This window comes from Salmo salar, chromosome 04 (assembly GCF_965601325.2).
Source record: "Salmo salar chromosome 04, fSalSal1, whole genome shotgun sequence".
NCBI lineage: Eukaryota > Metazoa > Chordata > Actinopteri > Salmoniformes > Salmonidae > Salmo > Salmo salar.
This window is the reverse complement of record NC_138294.1, coordinates 48,684,950-48,709,084: the sequence shown is the minus strand read 5'-3', so window position 1 is coordinate 48,709,084 and position 24,135 is coordinate 48,684,950. Positions and strand designations below refer to the sequence as shown.

The following is a 24,135-nucleotide window of genomic DNA, read 5'->3' as shown; positions in this document are numbered from 1 at the left end:
TTCACAAATTCCCAATAAGTCTAACTTCCCTTTGGCCCAAGTTATTTTCAGCTCGCAACAACATTATTTTTAACACGCTGCTGGGATGATTCTGTATGGAGAACATGATGATTGTATGGAGAACATGTATTTTACACTGAACAAAAATATAAATGAAACATGTGAAGTGTTGGTCCCATGTTTCATGAGCTGAAATAAAAGATCCCAGAAATGTTTCATACGCACAGAAATCGTATTTCTCTCTCAAATGTTGATCACAAATTTGTTTACATCCCTGTTACTGAGCATTTCTCCTTTGCAAAGATAATCCATCCACCTGACAGGTGTGGCAGATCAAGAAGCTGATTAAACACCATGATCATTACACAGGTGCACCTTGTGCTGGGGACAAAAGGCCACTGTAAAATGTGCAGTTTTGTCTCAACACAATGCCACAGATGTCTTAAGTTTTGAGGGAGCGTGCAATTGCCATGCTGACTGCAGTAATGTCCACCGGAGCTGTTGCCAGAGAATGTAATGTTAATTTCTCTACCATAAGCCACCTCCATTTTAGAGAATTTGGCAGTATGTCCAACTGGCCTTACAACCGCAGACCACGTGTAACCACGCCAGCCCGGGACCTGCTCATCCGGCTTCTTCACCTGCAGGATCGTCTGAGATCAACCACCTGAACAGCTGATGAAACTGTGGGTTTGCACAACCGAAGAATTTCTTCACGAACTGTCAGAAACCATCTCAGGGAAGCTCATCTGCGTGCTCGTCGTCTTCACCAGGGTCTTGACCTGACTGCAGTTCTGTGTCGTAACTGACTTCAGTGGGCAAATGCTCAGCTACAATGACCACTGGCGCGCTGGAGAAATGTGCCCTTCACAGATGAATGATGGTTTCAGCTGTACCGGTCATATGGCAGATTGCGGACGGTGTCTATGGCGTTGTGTGGGCGAGCGGTGTGCTGACGTCAACGTTCTGAACAGAGTGCCCCACGGTGGCGGTGGGGTTATGGTATGGGCAGGCATAAGCTACGGACAACGAACACAATTGCTTTTTATCGATGGCAATTTGAATGCACAGAGATACCGTGATGAGATCCTGAGGCCCATTTTCGTGCCATTTCCTCTGCCGCCATCACATCATGTTTCAACATGATGCACAGACCTACAGTACCAGTCAAAAGTTTGGCCACCTACTCATTCAAAGGTTTTTCTTTATTTTACTATTTTCTACATTGTAGAATAATAGTGAATACCTCAAAACTATGAAATAACACATGAAATCATGTGGTAACCAAAAAAGTGTTAAACAAATCAAAATATATCTTAGATTCTTCAAAGTAGCCACCCTTTGCCTTGATGACAGCTTTGCATTCTCTCAACCAGCTTTACCTGGAATGCTTTTCCCACAGTCTTGAAGGCGTTCCCACATATGCTGAGCACTTGTTGGCTGCTTTTCCTTCACTCTGGGGTCCAACTCATCCCAAACCATCTCAATTGGGTTGAGGTCGTGTGATTTGTGGAGGCCAGGTCATATGATGCAGCACTCCATAACTCTCCTTCTTGATCAAATAGCCCTTACACAGCCTGGAGGTGTGTTGGGTCATTGTCGTGTGAAAAACAAATGATAGTCCCACTAAGGGCAAACCAGTTGGGATGGCGTAACATTTACATTTACGTCATTTAGCAGACGCTCTTATCCAGAGCGACTTACAGATTGGTGCATTCACCTTATGATATCCACTGGAACAACCACTTTACAATAGTACATCTATATATTTTTATTTTGGGGGGTTAGAAGGATTACTTTATCCTATCCCAGGTATTCCTTAAAGAGGTGGGGTTTCAGGTGTCTCCGGAAGGTGATGATTGACTCCGCTGTCCTGGCGTCGTGAGGGAGCTTGTTCCACCATTGGGGTGCCAGAGCAGCGAACAGTTTTGACTGGGCTGAGTGGGAACTGTGCTTCCGCAGAGGTAGGGGGGCCAGCAGGCCAGAGGTGGATGAACGCAGTGCCCTTGTTTGGGTGTAGGGACTGATCAAAGCCTGAAGGTACGGAGGTGCCGTTCCCCTCACAGCTCCGTAGGAAAGCACCATGGTCTTGTAGCAGATGCGAGCTTCAACTGGAAGCCAGTGGAGTGTGCGGAGGAGCGGGGTGACGTGAGAGAACTTGGGAAGGTTGAACACCAGACGGGCTGCGGCGTTCTGGATGAGTTGTAGGGGTTTAGTGTCACAGGCAGGGAGCCCCGCCAACAGCGAGTTGCAGTAATCCAGACGGGAGATGACAAGTGCCTGGATTAGGACCTGCGCCGCTTCCTGTGTAAGGCAGGGTCGTACTCTGCGAATGTTGTAGAGGATGAACCTACAGGATCGGGTCACCGCCTTGATGTTAGCGGAGAACAACAGGGTGTTGTCCAGGGTCACGCCAAGGCTCTTAGCACTCTGGGAGGAGGACACAATGGAGTTGTCAACCGTGATGGCGAGATCATGGAACGGGCAGTCCTTCCCCGGGAGGAAGAGCAGCTCCGTCTTGCCGAGGTTCAGCTTGAGGTGGTGATCCGTCATCCACACTGATATGTCTGCCAGACATGCAGAGATGCGATTCGCCACCTGGTTATCAGAAGGGGGAAAGGAGAATATTAATTGTGTGTTGTCTGCGTAGCAATGATAGGAGAGACCATGTGAAGATATGACAGAGCCATGTGACTTGGTGTATAGTGAGAATAGGAGAGGGCCTAGAACTGAGCCCTGGGGGACACACGTGGTGCGGAGACGGATTCTCGCCACGCCACCTGGTAGGAGCAACCTGTCAGGTAGGACGCAATCCAAGAGTGAGCCACGCCGGAGATGCCCAACTCGGAGAGGGTGGAGAGGAGGATCTGATGGTTCACAGTATCAAAGGCAGCAGATAGGTCTAGAAGGATGAGAGGAGAGAGGGTTAGCTGCAGAATGCTGTGGTAGCCATGCTGGTTAAGTGTGCCTTGAATTCCAAATAAATCACAGTGTCACCAGAAAAGCACCATCACATCTCCTCCATGCTTCACAGTGGGAACCACTCATGCGGAGATCATCCGTTCACCTACTCTGCGTCTCACAGACACAGCGGTTGGATACCAAAACTCTCCAATTTGGACTCATCATACCAAAGGACAGATTTCCACCGGTCTAATGTCCATTGCTTGTGTTTCTTGGCCCAAGCAAGTCTCTTCTTATTGGTGTCCTTTTAATAGTTGTGTCTTTGCAGAAATTTGACCATGAAGGTCTGATTCACGCTGTCTCCTCTGAATAGTTGATGTTAAGATGTGTCTGTTACTTCAACTATGTGAAGCATTTATTTGGGCTGCAATTTTGTCAACTCTAATGAACTTATCCTCTGCAGCAGAGGTAACTCAGGGTCTTCCTTTCCTGTGGCGGTCCTCATGAGAGTCAGTTGCATCATTGCGCTTGATGGTTTTTGCAACTGTACTTGAAGAAACTTTCAAAGTTCTTGGTATGTTCTGATTTGACTGACCTTCATATCTTAAAGTAATGATGGACTGTTGTTTCTCTTTGCTTATTTGAGCTGTTCTTGCCATAATATGGACTTCGTCTTTTACCAAATAGGGCTATCTTCTGTATACCACCCCTACCTTGTCACAACACAACTGATTGGCTGAAATGCATTAAGAAGGAAAGAAATTCCACAAATTCACTTTTAACAAGGCACAGCTGTTTTAATTGGAATGCATTCCAGGTGACTACCCCATGAAGCTGGTTGAGAGAATGCCAAGAGTATGCAAAGCTGTCATCAAGGCAAAGGGTGGCTACTTTAAAGAATCTCAATATAAACTTGATTTATTTAAAACTTTTTTGGTTACTACATGATTCCATATGTGTTATTTCATCGTTTTGATGTCTTCACTATTATTCTACAATGTAGAAAATAGTAAAAACAAAGAAAAACCCTGGAATGAGTAGGTGTCCAAACTTTTGACTGGTACTGTATGTCGCAAGGATCTGTACAGAAATCCTGGAAGCTGAACATTTTCCAGTTCCTCCATGACCTGCATACTCACCAGACATATCACCCGTTGAGCATGTTGGGAATGCTCTGGATCGACGTGTTCCATTACCGCCAATATCCAGCACCTTCACACAGCCATTGAAGAGGAGTGGGACAACCTTCCACAGTGCTCAATCAACAGCCTGATCAACTCTATGCGAAGGAGATGTATGAGACAAATGGTGGTCACACCAGATACTGACTGGTTTTCTGATCCATGCCCCTACATTTTTTTATTGAAGCCATCTGTATTCCCAGTCATGTGAAATCCATAGATTAGGGCCTATTTTATTTACTGATTTCCTTATGAACTGTAACTCAATACATTTTTGATTGTTGCATGTTGCGTTTATATTTTTGTTCAGTGTATATCTGCCTTTTCACAGCCAACCATAATGGCAGGATTTGTATTCCCACAGACAGTATTAAAGGATTATTAGGTTTGGTACTCTATGGATTTAACATTAAGAGTACATTTATTATGTTCCACTTACATTACAGTAGGTATTTTTATAGAGCTCAGAAAATGTTGGTTTTATAACCCACAACGACAGGATCCCGTTAAGTCATAGAAATTCTTTGTTTGAAACGTTTGCCTGTTTTTGTCCCTCTATTGTCCTTGGGGATCTCGCACCATTTTTATCTGTTTGAAATTTGAATAAATATGATTTATTTCCCATCTCTAAGAATCTCCACAATTACCCAGAAACATTTCCCCTGAAGCTCAGTTGTTTTCTACGAACAAATTTGTCCCTCACATCATCAGTGTACAATGCAGTTCCCCCTCTTGTTTTTTCCCCCAATCGAATGCATGGTTGCTCTTGTGTAATTTATTTTGCAGATCAGTTCAAACTTAAAAAGGCCACCTGCTTAGCATACATCATATATAACAAAGGAATGGAACAGCCATTATGGTGCAGCTATTTCTAATTTCCGACAGATGCCTAGCATTATCTATGTTAATTATTACAAATCAAAAGTATTTTGTCACATGCTCCGAATACACTCAGTTTGTGTGTTTGACATTTCTATTGATTTTACCGTGAAATGCTTACTTACGAGCCCTTAACAATAATGCAGTTCAAGAAGAGGAGTTCAGAAAATATTTACTAAATTAACTAAAGTGAAAAGATAAAATAAAAATGAACACAAGAAAATTACATAACAATAACGAGGCTCTATACAGGGGGTACCAAGTCAATGTGCGGGAGTACAGGTTAGTCGAGGTAATTTGTACATGTAGGTAGGGGTAAAGTGACTATGCATAGATAATAAACAGCGAGTAACAGCAGTGTAAATAGCCATTTTATTAATTGTTCAGCAGTCTTAGGGCTTGGGGGTAGAAGCTGTTAAGGAGCCTTTTGGTCCTAGATGCTACGGTACCGCTTGCCGTGTGGTAGCAGAGAGAACATTCTATGACTTGGGTAACTGAAGTCTTTGACAATAGTTTTGGGGCCTTCCTCTGACACCGCCTAGTATATACAGTTGAAGTCGGAAGTTTACATACACTTAGGTAGGAGTCATATTAAAACTAGTTTTTCAACTACTCCACAAATTTCTTGCTAACAAACTATAGTTTTGGCAAGTCGGTTAGGACATCTACTTTGTGCAAGACACAAGTAATTTTTCCAACAATTGTTTACAGACAGATTGTATCACAATTCCAGTGGCTCAGAAGTCTACGTACACTAAGTTGACTGTACCTTTAAACAGCTTGGAAAATTCCAGAAAATTATGTCATGGCTTTAGAAGCTTCTGGCTAATTGACATCATTTGAGTCAATTGGAGGTGTACCTGTGGATGTATTTCAAGGCCTACCTTCAAACTCAGTGCCTCTTTGCTTGACATCATGGGAAAATCAAAGGGAATCAAGACCTCAGAAAATAAATTGTAGTCTGGTTCATCCTTGGGAGCAATTTCCAAATGCCTGAAGGTACCACATTCATCTGTACAAACAATAGTACGCAAGTATAAACACCATGGGACCACGCAGCCGTCATACCGCTCAGGAAGGAGATGCGTTTTGTCTCCTAGAGATGAAACTACTTTGGTGCGAAAAGTGCAAATCAATCCCAGAACAACAGCAAAGGACCTTGTGAAGATGCTGGAGGAAACGGGTACAAAGTATTTATATCCACAGTAAAACGAGTCCTATATTGACATAACCTGAAAGGCCGCTCAGCAAGGAAGAAGCCACTGCTCCATAACCGCCATAAAAAAGCCAGACTACAGTTTGCAGCTGCACATGGGGACAAAGATCGTACTTTTTGGAGAAATGTCCTCTGGTCTGATTAAACAAAAAATGGAACTGTTTGGCAATAATGACCATCGTTATGTTAGGAGGAAAAAGGGGGAGGAAGCCAAAGAACACCATCCCAAATGTGAAACACGGGAGTGGCAGCATCATGTTGTGGGGGTGCTTTGCTGCAGGAGGGACTGGTGCGCTTCACAAAATAGATGGCATCATGAGGGAGGAGAATTGTGTTTATATATTGAAGCAACAGCTCAAGACATCAGTCAGGAAGTTAAAGCTTGGTTGCAAATGGGTCTTCCAAATGGACAATGACCCCAAGCATACTTCCAAAGTTGTGGCAAAATGGCTTAAGGACAACAAAGCCCTGACCTGAATTCTATAGAACATTTGTGGGCAGAACTGAAAAAGCATGTGCGAGCAAGGAGGCCTACAAACCTGACTCAGTTACACCAGCTCTGTCAGGATGAATGGGCCAAAATTCACCCAACTTACTGTGCGAAGTATGTGGAAGACTACCCAAAACGTTTGACCCAAGTTAAACAATTTAAAAGCAATGCTACCAAATACTAATTGAGTGTATGTAAACTTCTGACCCACTGAGAATGTGATGAAAGAAATAAAAGCTGAAATAAATCTTTCTCTCTACTATTATTCTGACATTTCACATTCTTAAAATAAAGTGGTGATCCTAACTGACCTAAAACAGGGATTAAATGTCAGGAATTGTGAAAAACTGAGTTTAAATATATTTGGCTAAGGTGTATGTAAACTTCCGACTTCAACTGTAGGTCCTGGATGGCAGGAAGCTTGGACCCAGTGATGTACTGGGCCGTACACGCTACCCTCTGTAGCGCCTTACGGTCAGATGCCGAGCAGTTTCCATACCAGGTGGTGATGCAACCGGTCAGGATGCTCTCGATGGTGCAGCTGTAGAACTTTTTGAGGATCTGGGGACCCATGCCAAATCTGAGGGGGAAAAGGTGTTGTTCACAACTGCCTTGGTGTGTTTGGACCATAACAGTTTGTTGGTGATGTGGACACAAAGGAACTTAACTCTCGACCCGCTCCACTTCAGCCCTGTCGATGTTAATTCGGGGCCTGTTCGGCCCTCCTTTAACTATAGTCCACGATCAGCTCCTTTCTCTTGCTCACACTGAGAGGTTGTTGTCCTGGCACCACACTGCCAGGTCTCTTACCTCTATATAGGCTGTCTCGTCGTTGTCGGTGATCAGGCCTTCCACTGTTGTCGTCAGCAAACTTAATGATGGTGTTGGAGTTGTTTGACCACACAGTCGTGGGTGAACGGAGTACTGAAAGGAACTAAGTACACACCCCTGAGGGGCCCCAGTGTTGAGGATCAGCGTGGCAGACGTGTTGTTGCCTACCCTTACCACCTGGGGGCGGCCCGTCAGGAAGTCCAGGATCCAGTTGCAGAGGGAGGTGTTTAGTCTCAGGGTCCTTAGCTTAGTGATGAGCTTTGTGGGCACTATGGTGTTGAACTCTGAGCTGTAGTCAATGAACAGCATAATCACATATGTGTTCCTTTTGTCCAAGTGGGAAAGGGCAGTGTGGAGTGCAGTAGAGATTGCATCATCTGTGGATCTGTTGGGGCGTTTAGGGTTTACGGCATGATGGTTTCGATGTGAGCCTTTCACTGCACTTCATGGCTACAGACATGAGTGCTACAGAGCGGTAATCATTTAAGCAGGTTACCTTCGCTTTCTTGGGCACAGGGACTATGGTGGTCTGTTTGAAACATGTAGGTATTACAGACTCGGTCAGGGAGAGGTTGAAAATGTCAGTGAAGACACAACTGTTGGTCCGTGGATGCTTTGAGTACACATCCTGGTAATCCGTCTGGGCCCACGGCTTTGTGAATGTTGACCTGTTTAAAGGTCTTGCTCACATTGGCTACGGAGAGCGTGACCACACAGTCGTCTGGAACAGCTGGTGCTCTCATGCATGCTTCAGTGTTGCTTGCCTCTCAGCGAGCGTAAAAGTAATTTAGCTCGTCTGGTAGACTCGCGTAACTGGGCAGCTCACATCTGGGTTTCCCTTTGTAGTCTGTAATATTTTTCAAGCTCTGCCACATCGGGCGTGCGTCAGAGCTGGTGTAGTAGGATTTAATCTTCGTCCAGTTTTTATGCTTTACCTGTTTGATGGTTCATCTGAGGACATATAAGTAATTACGCTAAGCGTCCTGATTTAGTGTCCCGCTCCTTGAAAGCGGCAGCTCTAGCCTATAGCGGTTGCCTGTAATTCATGGCTTCTGGTTGGGATATGTACGTATGGTCACTGTGGGTACGACGTCGTCCGTGCACTTTTTGAGTAAGCCGGTGACTGCTGGTGGATGAATCCCATTGGATGAATCCCGGAACATATTCCATATGTGCTAGCAAAACAGTCCTGTAGCATCCGCGTCATCTGACCACTTCTGTGTTGAGCGAGTCACTGGTACTTCCTGCTTTAGTTTTTGCTTGTAAGCAGGAATCAGGAGGATAGAATTATGGTCCGATTTGCCAAATGGAGGGTGAGGGAGAGCTTTGTACGCCTCTGTGTGGAGTAAAGATTGTCTCGAGTTTATTTTCCTCTGGTTGCACATGTGACATGCTGGTAGAAATGAGGTAAAACAGATTTAAGTTTCCCTGCATAAAAGTCCACGACCACTAGGAGCGCTGCTTCTGGATGAGCATTTTCTTGTTTGCTTACGGCCTTATTGAGCTCGTTGAGTGCGGTCTTGGTGCCAGCATCGGTTTGTGGTGGCAAATAGACGGCTTCGAATAATATAGATGAGACCTCTCTTGGTAGATAGTGTGGTATACAGCTTATCATGAGGTATTCTACCTCAGGCGAGCAATACATTGAGACTTCTTTAATATTAGACATGGCGCACCAGGAGTTATTGACAAATAGACACACACCTCGCCCCTCGTCAGACGTAGCTGCTCTGTCCTGCCGATGCACGGAGAAGCCAGCCAGCTCTGTTATCCGTGTCGTCGTTCAGCCACATCTCTGTGAAACATAAGATATTCGTTTTTAATGTCCCGTTGGTAGGAGCGTCTTAATCGTAGATTGTCCAGTTTGTTTTTCAATGATTGCACGTTGGCTAATAATACGCAGGGAAGTGGTGGTTTACCTACGCGTCTGCGAATTCTTACAAGGCACCCCGCCCTCCTCCCCCTTTTCCTCCACGCTGATGACTGGGATTTGGGCCTTGTCTTGACAAAGCAGTATTCTATATCCTTGGCGTCAGACTCATTAAAGAAAACATCTTCATCCAGTTTGAGGTGAGGATGTCTGTTCTGATGTCCAGAAGCTCTTTTTGGTTATAAGAGACTGTAGCAGCAACATTATGTACAAAATGAGTTACAAACAATGCGAAAAAACAAACAAAATAACACAGTTGGTTAGGAGCCCGTGAAACGTCAGTCCTCCCCTCCGGCGCCATTATATCCACTCATGTTTGCTTGTAATGTTCAAACACTGCTTGTAGCCTGTGTTATATTTTCATGGGCTTGCTTTGATCTGAAAAAGCTAAACCGGTCTAAACTGTTTCTCATAATTATAATAACTCTGACATCCTGTCATTCTAGCTCCCTTTGGCCTGTTAGTGGCTGACTTCTAACCTCTGCCCCCAGGTGCTGAAGAATATGCCACGGGTGGAGGGCCGCCCTGGTGCCTCTCTGCCCGCCATGGACTTCGAGGCCCTAGAGAAACAGTTGCGAGAGACACACGGAGATGACATTACTCCTGAGGAGGTGATGTCAGCAGCCATGTACCCCAAGGTGTTCCAGGAATTCAAGGAGTTTACCCATCAGTTTGGCCCCGTGGACTGCCTCAACACACGCCTGTTCCTCGATGGACCCAAGATTGCTGAGGAGTTCGAGGTCAGTCTCACAATTTGTTTTCATTCATATTCTTCAAGTGGATGTGAAGTGTGATTCATTTGAAATGAACTTACTGATTGCAATATATTTGCCACTGTTCTGTTTTCCTCTGATCACACTTTCTGTTTGTCCCTGTGTCTGTCAGGTGGAGTTGGAGCGAGGGAAGACCCTCCACATCAAAGCCCTCGCCCTGGGAGATCTCAACAAGGCTGGCCAGAGGGAGGTGTTCTTTGAGCTGAATGGAGCTCTCAGATCTGTCCTGGTCAAGGATACAGTGGCCATGAAGGTGCAGTACACACATTAGCTCTCAACACAATGTTCCATTCAATTCTTAAGATGCGTAACAAGTTCAAGCTATTCCCGCAAAATAGTTGCATATCATATCCACACCAATACTTATCTCAATAGACACGTGGTGCTCCTGCAAACTCACCAAGTGTACTCTCCCACCCACCCAGGAGATGCACTTCCACCCCAAGGCGCTGAAGGACGTGCGTGGCCAGGTGGGGGCGCCCATGCCCGGGAAGGTGGTGGAGGTGAAGGTGAAGCAGGGCCAGACGGTGGAGAAGGGCCAGCCTCTGTGTGTGCTCAGCGCCATGAAGATGGAGACAGTGGTCAACTCTCCCCTCTCCGGCACCGTGGTCAAGATTTACGTCAACGCCGACAGCAGCCTGGAGGGAGACGACCTCATCCTGGAGATCACCGAGTAGGACAGGAAAGGCCACCAGCAGGAACCATTAACCATAGCACAACCTTAGCACAACCTTTGCGCTTCAAGTCACACATGCTAAAGTACAAGTCCAACTGTAGAAAAGACAGATATATTTTTGAAATTCTGGAAAATATATATAGTATGATTGTAATCAATTAACATTTAGTCTGTTTGTTTTCTTGTTGGAGAGCTTCCTATGATGTTTGCACTTGTGTGATATATGCGGTAATCCACTGTCACTTTAGCAACTGAAAAGTACAATCATTAACCATTAATGGTGACTAATCTGTTACATTTCGTATTAACATATGACTGTTCGTCTATGTACGTCATTCTGGAACGCGTTCCCGAAGAGTGAAGTCACTGAGGCCAGGCCAATGAAAAAAGGATTTCATTAATAATTAGAAAGCAATTGACAAGCAGTTGACATTCAGGTATTTCATGTAATGTAAAATCTTGGCTTATCATGTTTTAAATTCCACAGAACACTTTGGGCAATCCCCGTACGTGCATCACCGCCTTGATTTTGATCATTTGATATGTTGAAATCTAAAAATGAAAGTAAATGTAATAATATAGATGTTCAAGCATAATAAGTGTTCTGTTCCTTCCAGCCTCCATCTCACTACATTGACTGAGTAAAGATGTTTTAAGCATCTACTCTCAATACATGTGTTCACTCATCATTGCGTTACTTTCACACATTTTTCCCAACCCGTTTTAAAATGAAACAAGCTTTTACAGTAAATGTCCTTATATTCAAAGGTCTTATTGAAGCATAAGTGACTCAGTTGACCAAAACTGTTCCTTTTAGATATGGAACCTAGAAGAACATTCTTTTTTTTGACCGACTGCTTTGCTTTGTAAATGAATGCAAATATTCTTGATATTGAGTTTTTGGCAACTCGCTGTGAATTCTAAACATAGAAATGAATCATACTGAATTGGACATATTTAGTTCTGGTACTCATTGGGACAGACTGGACTCTGGTTAGATTTACAGATTGTAGGGGGTAGTTTAATGTGCTCCATCTGTGATAGTAGATTACTAAGGGGTTTGTTTTGTTTCCGTCCATCCGTCCGCCCTCCCCCAATTGTAAACCTGAATAACCTATGACAAAATTATTGGGTCCAATTTTTTTGGTAGTTTTTATTTTTGTGTGGAGAGTAAATAAATGGTAGGCTGTATTTTAATGTTACTGCTGCATATGGCATGACCTTACAGTACATGCTGGGCAATGCCTGAGTGCTCTTGACGGATGTTAAACGTTTACAGATTCTCATTCTGTCACAACTGTCATGGTAATCACTTAGTGTGACCGTTTACATCTGTGGTGAGTGTGTTGATGATCATGAGCATTGCTTATGTCATGCAGTATTTGCAGTGCAAGGGGAAATGTGAAATGTTATTGATTTTAAGATTTTTTGACACGTCAAAAAACTGCTTTGTCATGAGTAAAAACAACAACAAAATGACTCACATTTTCTTGTCTTAGAATTATTTAATAAAACCGGAGTTGTATCAAACCATTAATCCAATGTTTCTTAGACTCTTATAACGCCTGTATGTGAAACATAAGACTTAAGTCTACTAATACAACAATTTATCCTGGTAACTTACGAGCGACATGAGTACTGTGCATTAAATATTTTCTAAGGCAAATAGGAGCCTATATATAAGAAAAACAAATATTAGTGAGCTTTATCTGTAGATGTACAGGTAACTGACAAAATAAAGGACACACTAACATAGTGTCTTAATAGGATGTTGGGCCACCATGAGCCAGAACAGCTTTAATGTGCCTCTTTTGGAAGAATGCGACACCATTCTTCCATGGGGAAAATTCCATCATTTGGTGTTTTGTTGATGGTGGTGGAAAACGCTGTCTCAGGCGCTGCTGCAGAATCTCACATAAGTGTTCAATTGGGTTGAGATCTGGTGACCTGAGACGGCTATAGCATATGGTTTACATCGTTTTCATGCTCATCAAACCATTCAGTGACCAGTGGATTCACCCTAAGGTGGCATAGCCATGGTAGCCCGAAATAATGACCTGCCTTGCATTTTTATACATGACCCTAAGCATGATGGGATGTAAATTGCTTAATTAACTCAAGAACCGCACCTCTGTGGAAGCACCTGCTTTTAATATACTTTGTATCCATCAGTTACTCAAGCGTTTTCATTATTTTGGCAGTTACCTGTATTTGTAAGCTTATAGAATAGCAATGTCATTTGTATTCGAGTCCCTTTCTGGGGATGTGGATTTATGTGGCATTTGTTATCTCATCCTTCCATGGCATTTTTGTCTGTTTTGATAACATCAGTTTTAAGATATGCGAATACTAATTCCGTGTAACCATGTTCTTTTCAATGTGACAACTTTGAAAGAAATTAAAAGGGCATACATAACACAGTTGCCTCGCTCTTTGTCATTTTAATGTTTTGATAATCGAGCTTGTGTGTAATGGTGCATCTGAAACCTACAGTGAAGCTCAGTTCAAGTAACTCTATTCTTCTAAAGAAGAGTGGCGTGAAATAATCAACATGGCAGACAAATAATCACCTATGTAAACAATTTAATACTTGTGACAATTTGTGAGTCGACAGGTATAATTCATTTACAGATTCAATTATTGGGGTGAAAAGAGCAGGTGATTAATAGTTGATAATGCCCCCACTAATGGAAATGTGCAGGAACAGCCCAAATGTTTTATTTTAACAAGGCAAGTCAGTTAATAACAAATTCTTATTTACAATGACAGCCTAGGAACAGTGGGTTAACTGCCTTGTTCAGAGGCAGAATGACAGATTTTTACCTTGTCAGCTCAGGGATTCGATCTAGCAACTTTTCGGGTTACTGGCCCAACGCTCTAACCACTAGGCTACCTGCCACCTCAGATGGAGCACATCGATTGATTGCTAATAGAGTAATCCCTTAATGGATCCAAATTGGTGGAAATGAGGACAACTCGTGTGTTTGTCCGTTTCTTAGCATGCCGCAATGTTCCTAATGTTGACATTGAGTCAATAGTTACACCCGGTTACACTTAATCTTTTCTAAAGCCTGAAATCCACGCGTTTACACAGCCTCACAGTTTCAAAACTGAGTAGCGTACTATTATTATATGATATTACTGCAGTGATGGACGATGGGCCTGAGAGCTGCCATATGCTCCTTTGGAGAAGTGGTGGTGTCGTTTGCAGGCGTTGATTGATGGCTCCGTCTGCAACAGGGTACCTGTGGGTGCTGAACATGACCATGTGATGGTTTGATGTGGAGGGACTGAGGGAGCTGAGGCGATGTAGGAGGCTGAATGACTAGACAGAAGAGACACGGAGTCCTTAATGCTCACTTAGATGTAGATTGGTTGCAAAGTGCATGATAAATGGCTGTGTTTAAAATGTTATATTTTTGAAGAGGGAGTTAACCCCAGAGATAATTATACCTCATCATGAGAGTTGGTGCTTCTTCGATATTAGAAATATGCCTTTGTTGCAGTCTGTCATAGATGTTTGATTCAGTGCCCCCCCCCCCCACCCCCCCACCACCACCACCACCTTCCTCCCATTCAGTCCTAATGTATCTGACATCTCATCTTTCAGTCTGCTTCTTCTCCCCCTGGCTCCTCTCTGTTAGCTTGGCTCACTCTGCCGTCCTCCCACAAGTAAACAGTGCAGCAGCCACTTTTGCAGAACATTTCAGCGACAGAATTCGTTTATACAGGTGCGGCTCAGGCTCTCTGTCCTAGTAACAAAGCTACTATGATATAGATGGTCCTCTCTCCTCTGTTTTGTTTGGTCATTATCTCCTTAGTTTGTGCTGATTAGTAGCGTGTGAGCTTGCTGTGACAAGGGGGTTAACCGTGGGCTAGTGTACACTACCAGTGTGACAGGACACTGGCGGGGAAGGACACAGTGAAGGGTTGTCTTCCCACAGAATGAGTTCAAGTACTTAACTGGTATCAGTATTTTTCTTTTTTTTATAAATCAATTCATTAGCCTTATACCACCTCAAAGTGTTTAGTCTGTTGTTGTTAATGAAATGAAGCCCAGGTTTCATTAGAGAAGTAAAATGGTACCTTGGTGCTGAGATTTGTCCAGAAGTGGGAGTGTTAGAAGTGTTCATCAAAACAAAGTTTATTAGTCGTGTACACAAATTAGCAGATGTTATAGCAGGTGCAGCGAAATGCATGTTTTTCTAGCTTCAACAGTGCTGTAAATGTCTAACAATACAATACTAATACACACATTTTCCCCCAAAAAATATACACATATATATATATACACGCATAAGTCAAACATTTGGACACACCTACTCATTCAAGGGTTTTTATTTTTACTATTTTCTACATTGTAGAAAAGCTATGAAGTAACACACGTAATCATGTAGTAACCAAAAAAGTGTTAAACAAATCAATATATTTTAGATTCTTCAAAATAGCCACTACATTTCCTTCACTTTGCGGTCCAACATGCAACAATTTCAATGATTTTACTAAGTTACAGTTCATATAAGGAAATCAGTCAAATTGAATGTATTAATTAGGCCCTAATCTATGGATTTCACATGACTGGGCAGGGCTTGGCTCCCAAGTGGGTGGGCATATTCCCTCCCAGGCCCACCCACTGGGGAGCCAGGTCCAGCCAATCAGAATGACTCCTCAGTTTCATCAGCTGTCTGGGTGGCTGGTGTCAGACCATCCCGCAGGTGAAAAAGATGGATGTGGAGGGCTTGGGCTGGTGTGGTTACACGTGGTCTGCGGTTGTGAGGCCGGTTGGACATACTGCCAAATTCTCTACAATTATGTTGGGGGGCTTATGTTAGAGAAATTAACATTAAATTCTCTGTTAATAGCTCTGGATCACATTCCTGCTGTCAGCATGCCAATTGCACGCTCCCTCAAAACTTGAGACATCTATGGTATTGTGTTGTGACAACTGCACATTTTACAGTGGGCTTGTATTGTCCCCAGCATAAGGTGCACCTGTGTAATGATTATGCTGTTTAATCAGCTTCTTGATATGCCATACCTGTCAGGTGGATGGATTATCTTGGCAAAGGAGAAATGCTCACTAACAGGCATGTAAACAAATTTGTTCACAAGATTTGAGAAAAATTTGATTTTTGTGTGGATGGAACATTTCTGGGAACTTTTATTTCAGTTGATGAAACATGGGACCAACACTTTACATGTTGCGTTTATATTTTTGTTCACTATAAATACGTGGTGTTTATAGACAGTATGTACAATATACAAGTAGGACAAATATATGTACAGCAGTAGTTATATAGGATGAGCTATGTTGAGAATACAGTATGTACATATAAAGTGTTCAATGTACATAGAGTAGCAGTCTTTAAAGTGCAGGGTAGAGTACCGGATGGAAGCTGGCTTGTGACGGTGACTATGGTGCAAGGCAGGGTACCAGGCGGAGGCCGGCTAGTGATGACTGTTTAACAGTCTGATGACCTGGAGATAGAAGCTGTTTTTCAGTCTCTCGGTCCCAGCTTTGATGCACTTTTACCATCTCTGCCTGCTAAATGGTAGCAGGGTGCACAGGCCTTGGCTCGGGGGACTGAGGTCCTCGATCTTCTTGGCCTTCCTGTGACACCGACATGCTGTAGATGTCCTGTGCTCATGGAATGCATGCTTTGAGCTATTTACATGTGAGTAATGAATGCCATATGCTGCATTTGCTATTGGCCTATTGTTTACCTTTTTGTTGGTGACACTTTGATATCTTGATAATATGCAGCTGTTTAAAGGGTACTCCACAGATCAAACAATAACAAACGGGTGCCCTGCCTCTGTTTTGGTAAAAAGCTGAGGGATGGGCCTGGAGAAATGTAACCACTCTCAGATTAATAGACAGAGCTATGGATGCAAGGACCGACCATCCACGATATCAAAAGTATTGTTTTGACCATGTTATGAGGCTATACAGTGTTTGTTTACATTTATAATGTTTACAAACATTGGAGAAAAACAAGCTTATATTTTGGGTTCTCATGGATTGTGACAGTTGGACTAAGCTCATGAGGTATTTATAAATTATATTCTTCAAGAATCAATGGATACATATATATATATACTACCGTTCAAAAGTTTGGGGTCACTTATAAATGTCCTTGTTTTTGAAAGAAATGCAAAAATATTTTGTCCATTAAAATAACATAAAATTTATCAGAAATACAGTGTAGACATTGTTAATGTTGTAAATGACTATTGTAGCTGGAAACGGCAGATTTCTTTAATGGAACATCTACATAGGCGTACAGAGGCCCATTATCAGCAACCATCACTCCTGTGTTCCAGTGGCATGTTGTGTTAGCTAATCCAAGTTTATAATTTTAAAAGGCTAATTGATCATTAGAAAACCCTTTTGCAATTATGTTAGCACAGCTGAAAACTGTTGTGCTGATTAAAGAAGCAATAAAACTGGCCTTCTTTAGACTAGTTGAGTATCTGGAACAGAAACAAAGTACTTTCTTCTGAAACTCGTCAGTCTATTCTTGTGTTGAGAAATTAAGGCTATTCCATGCAAGAAATTGCCAAGAAACTGAAGATCTCGTACAACTTTGTGTACTACTCCCTTCACAGAACAGCGCAAACTGGCTCTAACCAGAATAGAAAGAGGAGTGGGAGGCCCCGGTGCACAACTGAGCAAGAGGACAAGTACATTAGAGTGTCTAGTTTGAAAAACAGACGCCTCACAAGTCCTCAACTGGCAGCTTCATTAAATAGTCCCCGCAAAACACCAGTCTCAACATCAACAGTGAAGAGGCGACTCCGGGATGCTAAGTCAAGGGGTCTGAATACTTTACAAGTGCACTGTAATCCGTGGTCTGTGGGATACTTGCAGCTGTCATATTGCTTGACCTGTTTTGATGGGATTTGTCTTGCCACTGTGCCGTACAATACTCTGTGACAGCATTAAACATAGTTCAATAAGTCTGGGTTTACAACAGAGGTAAGTCTGTTTCCTGGATATTACCCCTTTCATCCCTCTGATTTCAAAATTAAGACGTTACTTAATGGATTCCCACGGGGGAAGCCTGAAGCCAAGTCTATTAAATGCTCATCTCTCATGTCAGTTCTCTGCTCTCATGCAAAAAAGGAGGCCACATACACAACAATATGAATAATGCTAATAGCCCAACAGTCAAACATGGATTTTCTGATTATATCTTAGGCTTGAGGAGGACTGTATTTGTTTTGGTGGTGGAGAGGGCTCATTTTATTTAAAGTATCGGTGAGGCTATCCACAAACTGTCTTTTCTTAATGAAAGCAATCTGCTGCACATTAAGAATGGCAGTGTGGACATGCATATACAGTATATCAAATATGTTTAATCAGTCAGTTCTTTTTCAGTGTTCATTTAGGAAGCCTAATGTCTTTATTTACTAATAAGTAATCATAGACATAAGAAATCATTGAGAAGCGAGAGGGGGAGACCAATGCAAAGACAGTACATTGGTAACAAGAGGAGAAATGGAGTCAGAATGTAGAAAGAGAGAATGAGGCAGGCTGTATATCTTTGGTATGCATGGCAACGACAACCTTTTATAATGGTTTCTTCACCTCTCTGTCCCTTTCATCTCTCGCTCTCTTCAGTCTCTCGTTCTCTCACACACGTCTGAGTCATACGAACCCTAATGGAAAACCTTATTGGAAACGAATACAGTAATTACAGTGTAACTGAGGGCTCATCTCTAAGGGGAAAAGTGTGCAGGAGGACTTTCAATCAATATGCTGCTTTAGATCATAAACATTCCTGCATAGCTACATAGCCTGTGTTTGTGTTTGCGTGTGCGTGTGTGAGAGAAGTGTGTGTGTGAAATGATAATTCCAAAGTTTGGGTTCCTGTTTTTATTAATACACTGTAGATACAATATACGTAGCAGTCTGCTTTCCATTCCAACTTTAACGCCACTTTGGCACCACCTGGGGGAACGTTCAAAATCGACTATTTTCTCTGCTAGCAGGCTCTATGAGAACGAACCAATAGCAGGAGAGAAAGTCAATGCTTAGACATATCGCGACATTCCATTGAATCGTTCCATTTCCTCTTCCGAAAATTTTGAAGCACACCGACTATCTTCTGTGTGTAATTCAGTTAAAACGCTGGTAAGCTTCTTGGAGACATTACTGATACGTAACTAGCTTTTTGATCTGAAATTGGTTACGAATATTTATGAGCGAAACGCATGGCTAAATACATGTATTAGGGTAACTAAAGCAATTGCCACAACCGATAACGTTAGCTCGGCACAATTGTGGGCCATCGTTAGCTGTATTAAACATTTTCTGTGTTTTGATAATGACAAGTAACACAACTTGCCCAACTTGTTGGAGCTATAGGCCTATCAAAAAGCTTCCATTTTATTATTGCTATAAGCATGTGCCCATTGATGATGAAGTGTAACAATCCTATGTTACTTTCAAGACAACGGTGTATCGAGAGAAAAAAACAGTCAAATCATGACGTGATCTTCTTCTCGTAACGTTGGAGGTCTAGAAACACCTGCCAGATCTTACAACGCATGGATATGTATGTATCAACGAACCACATATTATAGAAATCTGTCAGTCCATGACACTGTCGATTGGGTGTTAGGCACCCATTGGTCTACGCATACAACGTCTGAGCAGGGAACGTGACTATGGAACGCCGTTTGGGTCATTGCGTGTCAAAAAAATATACATGTCAAATCACACTATGTGTCGTGTCAAATCACACTATGTGACGTGTAGCACCAGAATATGACTGCATGTCACATAATAATTTTACCTGTTCATACATTTTTTACATAGTTATTACACATTGATTACACTATCACTCGTATTTCATATGTCACAACGATTCATCGATAGGTATGCTACGATGCTGGTGAAGTTGTCTCGCGCATCTACAATGCTGGTCATTACAAAAAAAGCTAGCTAGCTCATGGATGCAAACAATGTTCTTCCCCCAAAACATAGAAAAACTACATAATCTGTATCCGTAGCTAGCTAACTATATAGCTAGGTGTCATGCTCTAAAATAACTCTAATTTATAAGACCGTTCTTATTTGTTTAATGGTGGTCAGACCCATCTAAAATAGCGACAAGTTTTAGCTTGGTACCTTAAACACACTAGTGGACTTTGCGGGTAGCCTTCAAAATAAAAGTAAAATGTCATTGACAGTGATGCAAATGAATACAAATAGTAGAATTAAGCCATAATTGAATAGATCATGCTAAACGAGGTTGGAATGTTATATAAAATCAACAAAAGACAATTTGTTAATTTGACAAAAATATGTTGAAATCACACTGGATATATTATACTTTAGAATTGCATTGGGGGCATACTTATTTCACTGTACAGCCTTACCTATGGATTGGGGATCAATGACATGTGGTATCAGTCTACTCAGTGACACCCAGAGAACGTTGCGGGACTCTGAAACAACCGTGAATTGAGCCACATTTATTGTCAACCTATGTGTATTGAACACTATTCCAGAGGAAAAACAATACTGCATGGATGTTTTGGAGTCTGATAACTCTGAGGAGGACGTTGGGAAAAAAATATCTTGGCTATTGAGTAGACTGATACCCCATTTTATTGATCCCCAATACTCAGCTAAAGCTGTACAGTGCAATATGAATGTCAGTACACACAACAGGCTGACTGGGGAGGGGATTTCACACAGTCACGTGATAAGAGCTACAACGCTAAGATTTGCGTAAACTCTTCACAGTTGTGTTCTCTGGCTGTCACCAAGTAGACTGATACCCCATTTCATTGCTTCACATTCCAACCTTGTTTAACATTATCTAGTCTAAATATGGCATGATTCCACCAATTGTAACCTTCTGCATCACTTTCAAAGAGGTACTTTTATTTTGAAGGCAAACCGCAAATTCCACTCTTGTGCCTAATCCATATTGTGGCTAGCGTCACAACACATAATCCGGTCCGGTAGAGCCTCACTAGCCAGATGAACCTAGCTGGCTGCTAATAACGTTAGCTTTGAGCGACAGGGTTAAGTAGCTTGCTAGCTATTTATTTTCATGAACTGAAGTTCAGTTTCAATAGGCGAACAACAAGTGGCTACCTAGTTAATACTTACAAGGATTCCTAAATCATTGCTAAGAATAATGAAAATGACTGCATGTTTTACTGGTCATTGTTTTCATGCTGGTTGTATTGGTGCTAGCTAGGTACCAAGCTAAAGCTAGAACGCGACCTATGAGATGTGTGCATACTTTGTCGCTCATTAAGTCTTTCACGTGTTCCCCAGATATGAGGCTGTGTCTGCTGTTTGTGGTCACTCTGTTGTCCTTGGCCCCGGCAGTTCGTGGTGGCGACAAAAAGAAGCTCCAAATTGGCATCAAGAAAAGAGTAGACAACTGCCCCATCAAGTCCCGTAAAGGGGATGTGCTGAACATGCACTACACTGTGAGTAATAAGGAGGATGCTTCACCTTTTGGACATTGAATGGAAAGCAATATATCTATTTCCATCTAATGCTCATTCAATGAATGTCATCCCAATATAATGGAGATCCAGAAATGTACACATTTGAACAAATGACAGTGTGTTTAGTCAATAACTGTGTGTTTGTCTGCAGGGAAAGCTGGAGGATGGAACAGAGTTTGACAGCAGCATTCCAAGGAACCAGCCCTTCACCTTTACTCTGGGAACCGGACAAGTCATCAAAGGCTGGGACCAGGGCCTGCTCGGGTTGGTGCCTGTTTTTATAAAAAATAAATCTTTGCCCCTATGGACTTGTGTGCTCATGCATGTGACTGGATGACTTGTGAAGGTATTACATTTGCAGACAGTGTAAACACTATAGAATGATGTGCTTTTGGATATAAGGTGTAAAAACAAATTGACCTTTGACTCTTGCATGTGAAGTTCTTAATCCACCAATCCCACTTTCTCTCATTAGAATGTGTGAGGGAGAGAAGAGGAAACTGGTCATCCCCTCGGAGCTTGGTGAGGTTGCACACTGATACTTCACACTGTTCCAATGGTCACTTATATCTTTCCTATGTTCTACTGATGACTACATCTAGCATGCATTATCCACGTAGATTATGTAAACCCAATCAGTTATCATGCAAGATAAAAAAGTCTTATAAGCCTTGGGGTCCATTTTGCCAGCCTCTGTTCTGACCTCTCCATTTATATTACTCCTTTTGTAGGATATGGAGACAGAGGAGCGCCTCCTAAGATCCCAGGTATTTCAGATATTTCTCTACATCTCCCACTGGCTTTCTCTACAAGTCACTCTCTGAGGTAACCATGTCTTTATTGTGAAGCGCTTTCTACTCTCTGTGTTCGTAACTACCCCGTTTCTCCAACAGGTGGTGCCACTCTCATTTTTGAAGTTGAGCTGCTCAGCATCGAGAGGAGGTCTGATTTATAGTGAACATTAACTTCAAGCAAAATAAGCGGCCTGTTAGTGCTGGTTTTAAGTCAGTGTGCTCTACCATAACTCCTAGACCAACGCACAGGTTGACCGTTTCTCTTTACCATTAGTCATTGTACTGAGGACTGTATAGTGCTATAAGCCATTGAAGACCCTGCATAATATACATACTATTGAACTATAACTAAGATCATATGTAACTGTGGTACTCCCTGGTGAATTTGAACTCCCAATGCCTTAAAAATGTCATCATTTTTAGTTCAGCATTCAAAGTTGCCCCTTACCTCATTCCTGTGTTACGTTTTCCTGAACGTTATGCCATGACCAGCTCTTGCTCTTTGACTTAAATTGTATCATCATTCTCATTTTGGAGTAATTTACCAGCCTGATAAGTGTAACTTACAGGGTACGTATCATGCTGAGACAACAGACAACACACATGCTATATGGTCGCACAAGATAAGCGATGGGGCACTATTCAGTAGGTTTTTGGGCTCTATTGAAAGGATTATTTGTAACAGATTTCCAATTTCACTACACTGGTATACAAGACTTGACCAATGGTCTTGTTTCAGTAAAAGATTAAAGATTTGGATTTTTAAAGTGTGACTTTTTTTCCCCAGAAGATATTTAGCTACAGTACCTTTACATTTAGCAGACTCTCTTATCCAGAGCGACTTACAGGAGCAATTAGGGTTAAGTGCCTTTTACGTCGACAGATTTTTCACTTAGTCGGCTCACGGATTCAAAACAACGACCTTTCGGTTACTGGCCCAACGCTCTTAACCGCTCGGCTACCTGCCGCCCCCCCCCCTTACAGTAATATCTGAAGTGCACACAAAAGTCTGAGTAGGTAAAACATTGAATTTTAATAAAAATGTAACAAATTGGCCAACAGCACCAGTAAGTATTGCTACATTACATGACTACAGTCTTGCAATCACATCTTGAACACACACACCACAGATAATACAGTCCCTACCTCCAGCAGATATACTCAATGGTTTGATTCAGTCTTCAAGGTGGTACACTGAATATGGTAGTTAAAAGTCTGCCCAAAATAACATCACAATGGGTCCCAAAAGAATAAGGAATGATGTTTGTCAGGTATACAGATGGTTATGATAGTCATATGGTATACAAGGTTGATTGACCTATCATGGAACCTTCTCGTATACAATGGAAACCAGAATGTTGTACATGGCTACGCTCCAGGGCCAACTGTCATACATCTCGAAAGACATCGCTTCAGCCACAATAGTCAATACAATCATCACTTTTGTCTTCTAAGGCCTTTCCAATCCCTTTTGCAGTGGTTAATGATATAGGTATATTTGGTTTGAGATACAAATTTAAAAGCTATGCAAAGCAAAGGCCTTTCTACACTCTCAGATCAGGTCTGAGAGAAACAGACCCCCCCCCCCCCCCCCAGTCTCAGGCACCAGGCTGGTGGATATGGAGGGGGAAACAGTTGAACCATATGTTATGGTAGGACTCAAAAGCATTTACTGTTGTGATAGTTCATGTAATGAATTTCAATGGAGCCTAACCATTATTTTCCAATGTTTTCCTGTGTTTTATAGAGTCAGTCATGCACTACTCTCTAAATGAAATAACAGTATTTGCGCCATGAAAACCCGTAGGCTACTGATGTCATTACAGGAACTAATGTGTGGCATGCTGGTGTTTATATTTGAGTACTGTCCACACTTGCTCATGTCAAACGTATAACACAAAGTATAATGATCACTCCAATTAGTCCAGTGTAAAATGTTAAAAAGCCCTTCATGCTACCTCTCAAAAAAATGATTTGACAGA

General features: G+C 42.3%; 2 protein-coding genes across 4 annotated transcripts in view; both read left to right on the top strand.

Moving 5' to 3' along the window:
- LOC106603157 (pyruvate carboxylase, mitochondrial) overlaps positions 1–13,298 on the top strand; it is a 95,343-nt gene extending 82,045 nt beyond the window's left edge. Inside the window, exons 19-21 of the mRNA XM_014196466.3 lie at positions 9,923–10,171; positions 10,317–10,457; positions 10,630–13,298. Of these exons, the coding sequence (XP_014051941.1) occupies positions 9,923–10,171; positions 10,317–10,457; positions 10,630–10,881 (642 nt within the window). The 3' untranslated portion in view covers positions 10,882–13,298. The remainder of the gene's footprint in view (positions 1–9,922; positions 10,172–10,316; positions 10,458–10,629) is intronic.
- Positions 13,299–18,859: 5,561 nt separating this feature from the next.
- fkbp2 (FKBP prolyl isomerase 2) lies at positions 18,860–22,920 on the top strand. Of its 3 annotated transcripts, none has more exons than XM_014196461.3 (6): positions 18,860–19,017; positions 21,181–21,338; positions 21,511–21,623; positions 21,835–21,881; positions 22,091–22,126; positions 22,253–22,920. In XM_014196461.3, exons 2-6 carry the CDS (start codon positions 21,183–21,185, stop codon positions 22,312–22,314), a joined length of 414 nt encoding a protein of 137 aa, XP_014051936.1. In that variant the 5' UTR covers positions 18,860–19,017; positions 21,181–21,182; the 3' UTR covers positions 22,315–22,920. The 3 variants fall into 3 exon arrangements, with proteins under 3 accessions (XP_014051936.1, XP_082830624.1, XP_082830623.1); XM_082974498.1 differs by lacking the exon at positions 18,860–19,017 and adding an exon at positions 20,898–20,921; XM_082974497.1 differs by lacking the exon at positions 18,860–19,017 and having other exon boundaries at positions 20,955–21,338.
- Positions 22,921–24,135: the final 1,215 nt, after the last annotated feature.